Here is a 14797-nt window from a genome sequence, read left to right on the forward strand (position 1 = left end):
GAAGACTATTAAATATTTTCTTATCTTTGAGAGATGAACTATAGCACTGAAATGTTAATTGTTGCAATTATTTCCTTGGTTTATACTTTATTAGCTATCATGTTTTATCTTCTAGTTTGTGACTTTTTGTTTTCCACAAATTCTGTTCCATTATTTGGAATAGGTTAGTACAAACTATATTTTATATACTTTTTCTCCATAACGCTTAAAGAATTGGCAACTGCTGCAACTTTCTTAAAAATATAAGTGGCTAATATGATAAAAATATAATATATACATAAGTATTTATATTAGTATATATTATAATACATAACATTAGCATTTATGTATTATATATTATTAGGATTTAATACATATTCTAGTCTAATGAAATTTAACATTTTAACTATTACTTGATTTGGATTTTTTAATGTGTATGTTAATTTTTCCTATTGAATATCTTAAATAATTACCTCAGAAACCATAATTTTCAAATCACACACATCTCACTTCTGGTCACGTGTCTTCCTGGAAGTGTTTTATAAGCCAGCGAGTGACTTTCTATGTCCATTCTTCTTGTTTCTAGCTATTTTGTAGAGGGTACTTATTTAAATTCCATCTTAGATGACCTAGTAGATGGTACAAATTGAAAGCATTTCAAGGAAATGAGTCTTTGTTCGTAATAATTTAGCCCGCCTAACTCTGCAATTGGCAATAAACCAGCATAGGTTGCAGCATGCGTCAGGTTTATACGCTCACTAATGATTGCTGTTACTAGTTAACGCAAAGAGGGAGCCTATCTTTCTGTGAAGGATGCTTTGTCTTTGTTACCTTCTGCCATTTCACAACTCAGTTTATGAAAGTTGATTAAACACTGGTTAAATTTTAATTTGAGTCTATCAATAAGTATACATAACTCTCTAATTCTCTCAATCAGATTGTTGTCTACTACCATCTAGCTAAAACAACTACCCATTCCCAAAAAAGAGCATAAAGTCCTATCCCTTACTTGCTTTAATTGAAATGACAAAACTGTCAAGGCATAATTTGTTATTTCGAAGAATTATATAGGGCAGTGATTTATTTCTTTAAGCAACTTTCTAACTGTTGATAAAACAAGCTTTCATTTTTGTTTTAGATCAAATTTGTACTGTCATTTCCAATTCTAATAGTAATTTTTCATTTTGAGTCACCCTAATGCTACGCTTTGTGACTGCTTTCTAAAAGTATATTTTAAAATCCACAAATTACCTACATCAAATGTTTAGTGATGAAACTGTGTTGCTGGTAAACATTTTGTGTTCATATATTGTGTTGATTTGTCACATAACATGGAAACAGATTTGAGACAAGGTTTTCATTTAATTTTTCAAATCGGTTACAAATATATTCATATTTGGGAGATTCTAATATAGATCTGTTGAAGGGCTGGAAATCAGCTTTCTAGAACCCTCCATAGTCTGAAATGGCTCAGGACCAGAGAAACATTGAAACAAATAAACAGAGCTGTCCGGAACTGAAGACCAAAAGATGTATGATTTGTGGGCAGTTCACTTCATGACAAAAAAAAAAATGAGTTTTGGTTAGCAGGCAATAAAATGGTAATTTTTGCCCATACATTTGTGAGAAGCATGGAGAAAGTGAGAAGAACAGAGATTAGCAGAAAACACTTCAGAGCTGACTCACAGCAGCCAGCCTTGGCACTGAGAAGCAGCAAATACTTCAATAACACTGATGGTGTCACAGACTCCCCACTCCCATCCCCAAAAGACTTGAGACCTGTCCTCTGTCAGTCAGTTTTGCTAGATGAAGACACAGTGGCTAAAGAAGAGTGTTTGGTGCTCAGTTATAATGGCTACTATTTACTGAGTACCAGTTGTGTGCCAGGCACTTATTCCAAATGCATGTATCAGTTGTTTGTATCCTCACAACAACCCAATGAGATAGTTTCTATTATTAGCCTCATTTTGCAGTGACAACACTGAGACCCAGAGAAGTATGATTAGTTGCTCAAGATTAAACAGTAAGTGAGCCCAGATTTGAGCCCAGGATTCTTGCTCCAGAGTCCACACTCCTAACCTAGAGCCTCCTCTAATGAATTTGAGTTTATTTTAGGATTTTTTTCATCTTCCTGCTAATGATCAGCTTTTTCAGAATATAATTATGAACACCACTCAGCAGAAATTTCATGAGAGATTGATCTCTCATAGAAGTGTCTAACCTCCTTGCAACAGTCACAATGTATTTGTCCGTTTAGTTCCGTTAACAACTGACTATTAGGGGAAACAGAGATACGTTGCCCAGAGTCACAACTGCAGAAATAATCTCTTCTTCTAACAGTAATCAAGAATTTGTAGGCTTTCAAAAAGGTCCACCCAAATCACAATTAGACAGTCCTGATACGAGGAAGTAATCAATTTTCTTATTAAAACAAGACATGTAATATGAAATAAAACAAGGCTCTATTCCATAAAGTATTTTGTTTTGTTTTGTTGGGCTTTGTAATGCTCTCCACTCAGGAAGGATCGAAGTCATATATAGCACTCAGTGTAGTGAAATCTGTGTGTTAATTATCTATACACTGTTGCTTACTATTTAAGACAATCTCTCCAATTGAAAGAAATATACTGTTCTTGATAGACAAACATAATTAAAGGCAGAGAAGAAAGGATCTTTAAGATACTACTCTAATCCCTTTCCCAATACACGAGATTATATAGACTTAGCTGTGCAAAGATAGCTCCAAGTCAGAAGAGCATTGCAGCATAAGGTCTATCAGACATTTCCCAATATAGAGGTAATTCTCAGAAAATCTTTCTTGTCCTTGTAAATTCACAATTGTTCCATTCAGATATTGTTGAAGAGACATACTAGAATCCTAGTAATTACAGTTAAGATTCTAGTATCTAGAGGAGTAGGTCTCATCATGCCTTGAATTGTATTTCAAAAGAAAGATTTCTTTGGGGAAGAGCTAATTATTTCAGTGACAACTCAGGGGGCATTAGTAGTTGAAATGAAGACAACACCTTTCTAGAAGACACTGTATATTTCTGAAAAGGTGGCTGCTTTAGCCTTGGATGCTCTGATTAATTTTGTAAGATAGCAGCCATATTCCATTTTCTGGTTTGTTAGACTTTTTGCAAAAGAAGCAAGAGTCATCAAAATGTAAACTAGCACCAGCAACTCTCATGAAAGCAAGTTGCGAGGGGACCCTTTGTTGTCAACCACCTAAAACTGCCTAGGTGCTTTCTCTCATGCTGTGTCTTAGCTGCCTCAAAAGCCTACGTTCACATGAGCGTTCTTGAATTATCGTGAAATGATTAAACTGTGTTTACTACTTGGGAAAGAGGAAATAAATGTAGTTTATCTTTTAAAGGAATTCCATTAAAAAAATCAATTAAAGTGTAAAGGTTCTGCCCTAGAACCAAGGAGTTAACCTTAGATGCCAAGGTTTTCTTTTACTGTTATTTCATTAAATAAATACACACACGCACACACGTGGATAGACAGAGAGAGCTTTCTTGCTTAAAATCATAAGCAAGTTTACTAGTAAACATTCCTGTCCAATTACCTTTTTCCTTCTAATTATCTTTTAGCTCCACCTTTTCTTTCTAATGAGAAGGTTGAACTATAGGAAACACGTTTTGTTTGTCTTGCTGACGGAAGTTTCAAAGAGAAGAACACTTAGCTTATGGTATGATTGTATCAGAAGCATCACAGCTCATTTCCAAAGTGGTTCTTTGAAAACATTAACTTTTATTTGCATTCTCATGTCTATATTATTTAGAAAGATTCAAAAACAAGCCCACTAAGAATAAATGTGACTAAACTCATAAATTCTCCTTTAAAAAAGACCCTTGGTAGACAAGCTGTAAAATAGCATTTGTCTCTCTCCTGCCCACTGCTGGAGCTGTGCCTTTTCAGATTGCAGTGGACCATTGGAAGGAATTCACCAAGTACACGAAATGTGGTATTTGGTTGAACTCTCTTCACGGTTTTCAGGAAGTTAGATTTCACTATCCCATTCATAAAGGCAAAGAATTCCTTGACTTAATCTTGAAATGCTTTTGGAAATGCAATGCAGTGACAATCACATGACGTTTGGCCAGTAGGACATTCATCTCTGAGGTCAATATAGTAACACAGGAATATAGTGAAATGAGAAATAAAACCTTATTAGAGAAACTAATTTCTTGTATACTTTTCATTCCATTTTCTGTATCGCAGAGGTTCATTTGAAGATTCTACAACCAGATTTTACACGGCATGTGTGGTAGAAGCGTTTGCCTATCTGCATTCCAAAGGAATCATTTACAGGGACCTCAAGCCAGAAAATCTCATCCTAGATCACCGAGGTTACACCAAACTGGTCAGTGTGTTTCACACTTGGTGTCTGCCCTGCAGTTTTAAAATATTGGTTTATATGTTCATTTGTTAATACTGAAATCTCAGTTCTTATTTTTAGATTTTATGACTTTTCTTAAAAGTAGGTTTTAGCGTCACTATTTTCGATGAACTATTCTTTCCAGTTATGAGAAATTATATTGGCCAGTTTTGAATTAACATCCTGGCTGAATATGCTGAAGTGGGCTCGTGCTAGATGGCAGGTGTTCATAGACCTAGAACAGCTTCATAGAAATCCTTCTTCTGTCTGGCTTCCTGTCATCCAAAGGGAATAGGTATTTATATTACATAAAACCATGAATCATTTTACTATTTTAGATTTAAGGATAATGCTAATGGGAAAAAATGAGGTTTGCAGGCAATATTATCCAAGCCATGTTAATAATATTAAAATTGGTCAAGAGCTCTAAAGATTTACTTTTGAAAGGAAGTTCTCTCTTTTTTTTTTTTTTTTTTTGAGGAAGATTAGCCCTGAGCTAACTACTGCCAGTCCTCCTCCTTTTGCTGAGGAAGCCTGGCCCTGAGCTAACATCCATGCCCATCTTCCTCTACTTTTTCTATATGCTGGACGCCCATGACAGCATGGTGTGCCAAGCGGTGCCATGTCCGCACCCAGGATGTGAACCGGTGAACCCAGGGCCGCCGAGAAGTGGAACGTGCAAACTTAACTGCTGTGCCACCGGGCCGGCCCCAAAGTTCTCTTATTGTTAATTGCACAACTTTTGTGGGCTTTGGATCTATCGGTGCCTGATTCTATATTTTATACTTTTGGAATTTTTATTCAGTATATGGTTTTCAAAGAAATCAAATTAATGGCGCTTAATTATTTGTACTCTCAATCAAATTGTTTTAGAAAAAAATTAAATTTCCTGCATTTGAGGCTGCTCCTCAAAGGTTTCTAGAAAAATGAAGGATATATTGCCATTTTATTTCTGTTTCTCTTTACCAAGGGCAGAGTCATTGGCCCAATAACTTTATTACTCAGCTCTTTTGACAGTAAAGTGTCTTCTCAATTAATACTAAATGAATTGTCAACTTCATTAAATCCAACAGGAATCATGTATATGCTGGAAAATATGTCAAGTAGGTCCAACTGGTCTTGTAAAAATTTTGAGTAAAGGAGAAATTATTTGTTTATGCCCCAATCTCTGTTGGCATAAAACGAGGAAAAATGGAAAGTATTTCCAGAAAGAAAGATTTTCCTATATTTTTAATGATGTGAATTTTATCCTATACTCAGGTTTCAATTTTTCCCATTGACACTGAGTTTGATCAGGGAGGCCTTGTTTGTTTGAAATATAAACGACTCTTTTTAGAAGACAGAACTATAATAACCTGCAGCTGTTTTTATTTTATTTTATTATTATTATCATCAGTACACTTCAGCAAAGTAACTTCTTGCTTTTAAACTTAATTATAAGTGGCTTGAATATTTTGTTTTTCTCTTTTGTAAGGTTGATTTTGGCTTTGCAAAGAAAATAGGATTTGGAAAGAAAACATGGACTTTTTGTGGGACTCCAGAGTATGTAGCCCCAGAGATCATCCTGAACAAAGGCCATGACATTTCAGCCGACTATTGGTCACTGGGAATCCTAATGTATGAACTTCTGACTGGCAGGTATGGACATTGATAGAGAACTGCCGGTGAAAATAGACCAGCAAACAGCCACACACTCCTGCCTTTGTCACTCTGATTAGACCATCTTAAACTCATTTCACCATACCTTGTGAATTAACTTCAATTAGTTATGCAAATGGCCAAGGATTCATAAAGCAAAGTCTAAAATGAGTCAGATGAGGGCAACAAACCCAATATCAACTTTGGTCTCGTTGCTAATTCTTTATACATATGAGACTGTGGAATGATCCAGTCTCTTTCTATGAGATCTTTGAGCCTACTCATTTAGCCAGCAATGAAGTAAGGGAGATGATAGTCATATAAAAATATCTAGAGTCAGCTATTCATATAAATAAGAGAGTCTGTTGGCAATTATTATATCTAAATGAAATGTAAATGCTTTGCAGGTCTTTTGTGTAGTAATATTATAGGTATCAACAACGTAAAAAGGTACTATGGATACTGCCAGGTATAAGACTGACTGTAAGCTCTTCAAGGAAAAGAACAAATATACTACCATGCCATGCACTAAGAACAATGAGTAACAGGGTCAATATGAACTAAAGAGTTCAGAGGAGGGCTGGGCTTGTCCAGGGAGGCTTTTGAAGAAGGTGAGACTGCAGCTGGGCCTTAAAGGAAAAGGACTTAGACATAGAGAGCAAGGAAAAGGGTATTCCAGGCAGAGACATGGCTTAACTAGAGGGGCAGTAGTGGGCGAAGATATGGAGAAGGTTCATCTAAAAAATAATGAGAGATCAATGATCTGTCTTTTGAGAATCATGATTGCCACACTTGAGTGTTTGGACTTCATCCAGAAAAGGAATCATTGAGTATTTTCTGACAAAGGAGTGACATGTGTCGTAGAATTTAAGGAAAAACAAGCTGTCAGTAATGTGTAGGGCAAATTGGAAGAGTGATGAGAAGGCTAGTTTGAAGATCATTCCACTAATTCAGATCTAGGAAGATGAGAGCTTAGAATAGGGTAGGGGCAGTAGAAAGAAAGTACTAAGCCTGAGGCAGGATAAGAATTACTTAAGAGAAGTTAGCAGCTGCAATGAAATGAGAAGACAACTTGGGATGTTGGCATCAGGGTTCTTTGTGAGGATTCAGTGAATATATGAAGCACTCCAAAATGCTAACAGCTACTACTTACCACTACCATTGCCAGGAATAGTTATGCTGTAGTTTGTATTTTATTTGTGGATATTTTACATTATTACTCTAGAAACTTCTATGTTTACTTCAAATAAATTATCTGCGAACTAACTCAATATTCTCCTTCTGAATGGAGGTAAATTGTTTTAAATATATGACAAATTAAGTAGATATATAAGAATATGAATGATATGGACATAGTGAAGGTTGAATTTAACGTATATGCATGTGTATGGATGGATGGATAGTTAGATAGATAACCTTTCTGGTGTTCCCAGAATTACTAAAAAAACCAATCATACAATGAATAGAAGAAAACTTAATATTAACTATTAACTGGAGAATTAAAATACTAAACATTGGTAACTAGACTAAAATGTTAACCACGGCAGTTTCTATTTCTCCTTATGCATTTAAAACTTTTTCTGCAATCATTATTTATTCCTTGAGTAATAAGGAAAAAAATTAAAACCTTATCCTTGAAAATTGGCATATATTAAACTGTAAAGAAATTCTTAGTAACAGAAAATCCTTAATCCTTTAAAATAGAAATTTCATAGGCTACAATATCTGACTGTAATATAGTGAAATTAGAAATTAATAAAAGATTTAAAAGAAAAAGCCTAACCACTTGAAAATTTAAAAAACAAAATTAAAAAAAAAATAATCCTAGGGTCATAGAAGTTATGGAATAGCCGAACAGTAATAAAAATAAAGCAATATAAATCACAATTTGTATGGTATGGACAAAGCTGAACTCCATTTACTACCACAAATACTTACATCATAAAAAATACTTATTATGATTAAAAGTAAATGAGCTTAAGGGGTTGCAGTTAAAGATGGTGAATAAGAGAATCCTGAACTCACCTCCTCCCACAAACACATCAAATCTACAGCCACATATGGAACAACTTCCTCTGAAACAAACCTCAAAACTAGCTAAGCAACTCCTACTCATCAGGCCAATGAGAGAAGGCCCACATCTGAGCAGATAGGGGAGGCTGGGACACAATCTCACCATAAATCCCACCCCTAGTGCAGCAACCCACAATCTGAAGGGAACTGAAAACCCAGAGCTTCTCCCTGAGGAGTGAAGGGTTCGAACCCCACATTGGGCAGCCCCCAACTTTTAAGGCCTGCACCTGAGAGACAAGCCTCCTAAACACCTAGCTTTGAAAACCAACAGGGCTCACATTCCCAAGACCCACAAGCTGTAGTGATCTGAGAAACAGCTCTTAAAGGGCGCATGTGCTCAGACTCACCCACCCCAGGGCCCAGCATGGAAGTGGCTGATCCAGGGGCAACCAGACTTTGTGTGGGAGGAGGGGCTCATTTGCTTGTCTTAAAGCATCAGCCTGAAGGGCAGCCAACAGATCTGACACATATTTTGGAGCCTTCCGGAGTGCCACCTTTGTGCTCTCTTTCCGTCTTACTCCAGCCAGTAGACATAGTTTTTTTTTTTTTAACTCTAGAGTTGTTTTCCTTTCTATTTTTTTTCTTTTTCTTGCCTGGCGGGCACCATCTGTATGCTCTCCCTCTGCCTCGCACCAGAGTGCCGGTATCTCTTGGAGGAGAGCTTTTACATGTGTCTGGTGTCCCAGTTTTTGTGGCTGCTACCAGGGAACACCTCTATATCACCTGGTGCAGTTGGCCAGTGGGGCTTATACTGGTGGATCCCACAGGACTGTAACCAACAGAGGAAGAGTTCTTAAATGGCTACCACTTCCACAAAACAGCAAAAGGGAAAAGACCCAGTAGCTCGGTCTTTCTGTGAAAGAGGCCTGTTAGGTTATCATCATAGCAGCAACCCAACGGGCAGGCTTCTAATTAAACACACATCTAAGGACTGACTGTAATCCTTCCAGAGACCTCAGAGTGTGGGCGCAGTCTTTGCTCTTCCTCTGCCATGCTCTAGTGTAGCAGTATCTCCCAGAGGGGAGCATTACATGCATCTGGTGCAGCTGCTGCCAAGGAGATATTCCTTGATCATCTGTCTCTGGTGGCTTTGGGGGCTTTTGTTGTTAGGTCCCATGGGACTGTAACAGTTGAAGAGATAGTTCTTAGCAGGCTACCACTCCCAGGGCACTGCACAGACAGCAGACGGAAACACACTGCAGTCTTTCTATGAAAGAAGCCTATTTGCTTGTCCTGGAGCTTCGGCCTGAGGGGCAGGCTTCAGGTTTGGCACATATCTAGGGGCCTACAGGCATGCTCTCAGGGAGTGTAGGCCAGTGCATGTGATCTTTGCCCTCTCCCTCTCTCACTACAGCTAGCCAGTATCTCCCAGATAGGAGCTTAGACATTTGTCTGGAGCCCCAATTTTTGCACTGCTGCTCAGGGGCACCTTTATATTGACTGGCATTGGTGGCCCACAGGGCTTACACTTGTGTTCCCATTGGGCTGTATATATCTGCATACTTTAAAAGCTGCTGCCTGAGAGTCTGACTTCCAATCAGCCTGCATCTAGGTGTTAACTGAGATCCTCCCCTTTGGGATGCTGACAGATCTTGGCACACCCTTAGCTACTGGAAGCTATTAAAAATAAAATAGCCTGCTTGGACACTTACAAAGGTTTGAGAGACAACCAGGAGCTAGGGCAGGGTTAAACAATAAGGTTCATCTCCTACATGAGGCCAGTCCTTCAAGACAGAAAGGTGGCTATTCTATCTAATGCATAGAAACCAACAGAGAGCCAAGTAAAATGAAGAAATAGAGGAATATGTTCCAAATGAAAGAACAAGATAAAATCTTAGGAAAATACCTTAATGAAACAGAGAAAAATAATTATACCTAATAAAGAGTTCAGAGCAATGGTCATAAAGATGTTTGCCAAACATGGGAGAAGAATCGATGAAGACAGTGAGAACCTCAATAAAAAGATAGAAAACATAAGAAAGTACCAAAGAGAAGTCATAGAGCTGAAGAATACAAAGACTGAACTGGAAAATACCCTATAGGGGTTCAACAGCAGACTAGAAGAAACAGAAGAAAGAATCAGTGATCTCAAAGACAGGGCTGTGGAACTCATCCAATCAGAGCAGCAAAAAGAAAAAAAAGAATGAAAAAAAGGGAAGATAGCTTAAGGGACTTATGGGACAATATCAAGAAGACTAACCTACACATCATAGGGGTCCCAGAAGGAGAAGAGAGAGAAAGGGGCAGAAAACTTATTTGAAGAAAAAATGGTTGAAAACTTCCCTAGTCTAGGGAAGGCAACAGACTTCCAGATCCAAGGAAGCCCAGAGCTCCAAATGAGGAATCCGAAGAGACTCACACTAAGACACATTATAATTAAAACGTCAAAAGTTAAAGGCAAGGAAAGAATCTTAAAAGCAGCAAGAAAAAAACAATTTGTTATATAAAAGGGAACCCCCTCCCCATAAGGCTATCAGCATTTTTTTCAGCAGAAAATGTGCAGGCCAGATGGTAGTGATATGATATATTCAAAATGGTGAAAGAAAAAATTGCTAACCAAGAATACTCTACCTGGCAAAGTTATCATTCAGAATTGAAGGAGAAAGAAAGAATTTTCCAGACAACCAAAAGTTAAAGGTGTTCATCACCACTAAACCATCCTTACAAGAAATATTAAAGGGACTTGTTTAAGCTGAAAAGAAAGGGTACTAATTAGTAACAAGAAAACATATGAAAGTATAAATCCCACTGGTAAAGGGAAATGTATAGTAAAAACAGTACTTTAATTACTTGTAAAGCTAGGATGAAGGTTAAAAGACAAAAGTAGTAAAAATAACTTTGACTACAATAATTAGTTAAGGGATATACAAGATCAAAAGATATAAAATGTGACGTGAAAAACATAAAATGTAGGGAGATGGCGAATAAAACATGTAGAGCTTCAGAATGCACTCAAACTTAAGTTATCAGCTTTAAATAAACTGTTACAGGGGCCAGCCTGGTGGTTTAGTGGTTAACTTTGCCCATTCTGGTTTGGTGGCCTGAGGTTTGCAGTTTCAGATCCTGGGTGTGGATCTAGCACTGCTCGTCAAGCCACACTGGGGTGGCATCCCACATAAAGTAGAAGAAGATTGGCATAGATGTTACCTCAGGGCCAGTCTTCCTCACAAATAAATAAACTGTTACAAATGTAAGTTGTTTTATGTAAACCTCATGATAACCACAAAGCAAAAACCTATAGTAGATATAGAAAAGATAAAGAAAAAGGCATCTAAGCATATCACTAAAACCACAAAAGAAGAGAAAAAGAAAAGAAGAAAGGAGTAGAGAGGAACTACAAAACAGGAGACAATTAACAAAATGGCAATAAGTACATAACTATCAATAATTAATTTAATTGTAAATGGCTAAATTATCAATCAAAAGACATAGAGTGGCTGAATAGACAAAAAAAAAAACAACAAAAAAGCAAGACCCATCAATATGCTGCCCTACAAGAGACTCACTTCAGCTATAAGGACACACAGAAACTGAAAGTGAAGAAATGGACAAAGATATTCCATGAAAATGGAAATCAGAAGAAAGCTGAAGTAGCCATACTTATATAAGAAAAAATAGACTTTAAGACAAAGGCTATAATAAGAGACAATGAAAGTCATTACATAGTGATAAAGGGGTCAATCCAACATGAGAATATAACATTTATAAATAAGTATGTGCCCAACATAGGAGCACCTAAATATATATATAAATCAAATATTAACAGACCTAAAGAGAGAAATGTATAGCAATACAATAATAGTAGGTCAATTTAATACCTCATTTACATCAATGGATAGATCATTCAGACAGAAGATTAATAAGGAAACATCAGCCTTAAATGACACATTAGACCAAATGACACATTAGGCACAGATGAACTTAACAGATATATACAGAACATTCTATTCAAAAGCAACAGAATACGCATTCTTCTCAAGTGCACATGGCACATTCTCCAGAATAGATCACATGTTAGGCCACAAACAAGTCTTAATAAATTTAAGAAGATTTAAGTCATATCAAGCAGTTTTTCCAACCACAGTGGTTTAAAATTGAAATCAATTACAGGAAGAAAACTGGAAGATTCACAAATACTTGGAGATTAAACAACATGGTACTGAACAACCAATGGGTCAAATAAGAAAAAAAGGAAAATCAAAAAATACCTTGAGACAAATGAAAATGGAAATTTAACATACTGAAACTTATGGGATGCAGCAACACCAGTTCTAAGAGGGAAGTTCATAATGATAAATGCCTACATCAAGAAACAAGAACTATCTCAAATACACAACCTAGCTTCACACCTCAAGGAACTAGAAGGGCAAACCAGGCCCAAAGTTAGCAGAAGGAAGGAAATAACAAAGATGAGAGTGCAAATAAATGAAATAGAAACTAAAAAGACAACAGAAAAGATCAATGAAACTAAGAGCTGGTTCTTTGAAAAGGTAAACAAATACAAACCTTTAGCTAGATTCACCAAGAAAAAGAAAAAGAGGAGTCAAGTACATAAAACCAGAAATGAAAGAGCAGACCTTACAACTGATACCACAGAAATACAAAGGATTATAAGAGACTACTATGAACAATTATATGTCAACAAATTGGAAAATCTAGAAGAAATGGATGAAATTCTAGAAACATGCAATCTATTGATACTGAATCATGAAGGAATAAAAAACCTGAACAGACCAATTACTAGTAAAGAGATGAAACCAGTAATCAAAAACCTCCCAACAAACAAAAGTCCAGGACCAGATGACTTCACTGGCGAATTCTACCACAATGTTGGCCAATAAAGTGAAAGGGAGCAAAAAGAAAAGGGAGAGCAGCAGTGATTGCAAGATTTCAGAGAACGTGGTAGGGCTTTTTGAATACCAAAAGTTAAGGGCAAATGAAATGAATGATCTGGTGAGAGATTTTCTAAGACAAGAAATCCTAGTGAAGGATGCTGAATTTTCCACTTGCCTCCTTTCTTTCAACCTTCCTTATTCTGTTCTTCAGGCTAGCTAGTCCCATTTGAGGATAAGTAGTAATCAGAAATGGCTCAATAAGACCCATTTCTTACCCCAGACCCCTTCTACATATACAAATTCCTTTCTTACTTACTGGTTTTGTTCAAGACTCCATAGGCCCCTACTTGACTCAGGAAAAGATGAACTCATCTCCAGATTCAGGTTTAAACTCAATTCACCTATTCCAGTTACACGACATTCCCCTGGTGATTGCCATTGATTGGATTGGGCACGCAATTTAAACTGGTCCAAGACAATTTAAGGAAGAATTTTAATATATATTTGTGGAAGAGAATTCTCAGTGCCTGTAGTAGGCACTCAATAAACAGTTATTGAATGTATATAAGTCCCTATTTGCACTGGTAGTCATCTTTCAACTATAAGGGGAAATAGCCTTAGGATGAAGCCAACGCTGACTATGGTAGAACAAAACCTGGAAAGAACCTGTGTCATTGAGCCACTGATCCTACCAGATCTAGAGTTTGCCCTACCTCTGGACTGCCAATTATGCGAGATAAATGTCCTTATGGTTTTAATCAGTTTGAGTTGGTGTTTTCTGTTCATTTCAGCTGAAAAATGCATGAGTAAAAGGCAACTAAATAACACACAAGAGAAATAAATCAAAGAAACGGGAAGAGTTCAGAAAAATTATCTACAGTTTCTTTGAGACTATTAAAAGCATGAGCTCTTTAAAAAGTAAACTTAGAGATATCTGCAAGTGTTTGTAGATGATAAGAGAAGTAAACTAGCAGAGCTCAGGAATACCACAGAGCTGAAAGTTATATTATAAGCCACAGAAAATAGAATAATAGCAATTAAAAACCCAGCCAAGGAAATAGTAGACAGATTTGAGAAAAATAATAGAAAAGAAAAAAGGATATAGAAATTATTACAGAAAGAGGATATAGAAGTCAAGGGAAATAGAAAAAAGCAATCAAGTATATGAACAGAATATTCATCCCATATACATATTAGGCTACATAATACAAAATTCATGGCATAAAGACGTGACTCAGTGTATCCTTTTGATCAGTAGTGACTGCAGGGAAACAGATTCAGACTAACACCACCCCATTTGTCCTAGTACAATTTCCTAACTTCAATGATAAGGAATAATCATATAAGGATCTAAGCCACAAAAGCTTGGATATAGTGTTAGGAATGAGGAGGATTGGAGTTCGAGTTGGCCTCAGCCTTCTCCATAGTACCTTTAATGCCGAAAGGTAATATATCAAGAACTACATAGTTCTGAGGGAGACAGAGACTAGAGCCCAAACAATTTATACCAGGTAAGTTATTCTTAAAATACAAAGACAACATATAAAGTGTGCACAGCAGTTCTAACACTACTGTATGAACAAGTCAATGAAGGGATGAATCAAAATAAAGCCCAAAGGAGTAAAGAAACTGGTCAAAGAATTAGTGATGAGCTTTAAATCTGATTAAGTAGAATTTAAATTAAATAATTTCACTTTGTTTATTGAACACATTGTAAATGTTATAATCTTTGGCAATCTTTAAACAATACTAAAACCAACAAAAGTTAAGGTGGGAGGGAGAAGGTAGGAATAACTATTAATATTTATTTCTCATCATTCGCAACAAGGAATCTTTAGTATGTTTTACAGTTGAAGTACATCATTAAAAAATGAAAATTCAAGGTTTT

General features: G+C 36.5%; 1 protein-coding gene across 6 annotated transcripts in view; it reads left to right on the top strand.

Annotated features, from left to right (window-relative positions):
* The window catches only part of PRKG1 (protein kinase cGMP-dependent 1), a 1115575-nt gene that overhangs the window by 1091747 nt on the left and 9031 nt on the right, over positions 1-14797 (top strand). For all 6 annotated transcript variants that reach the window (XM_070562421.1, XM_070562430.1, XM_070562440.1 and 3 more), the window contains 2 exons: positions 4207-4348; positions 5838-6001. In XM_070562421.1, the coding sequence (XP_070418522.1) occupies positions 4207-4348; positions 5838-6001 (306 nt within the window). The remainder of the gene's footprint in view (positions 1-4206; positions 4349-5837; positions 6002-14797) is intronic.

This window comes from Equus przewalskii, chromosome 1, assembly GCF_037783145.1.
Source record: "Equus przewalskii isolate Varuska chromosome 1, EquPr2, whole genome shotgun sequence".
In the NCBI taxonomy this organism is placed as follows: Eukaryota; Metazoa; Chordata; class Mammalia; order Perissodactyla; family Equidae; genus Equus; species Equus przewalskii.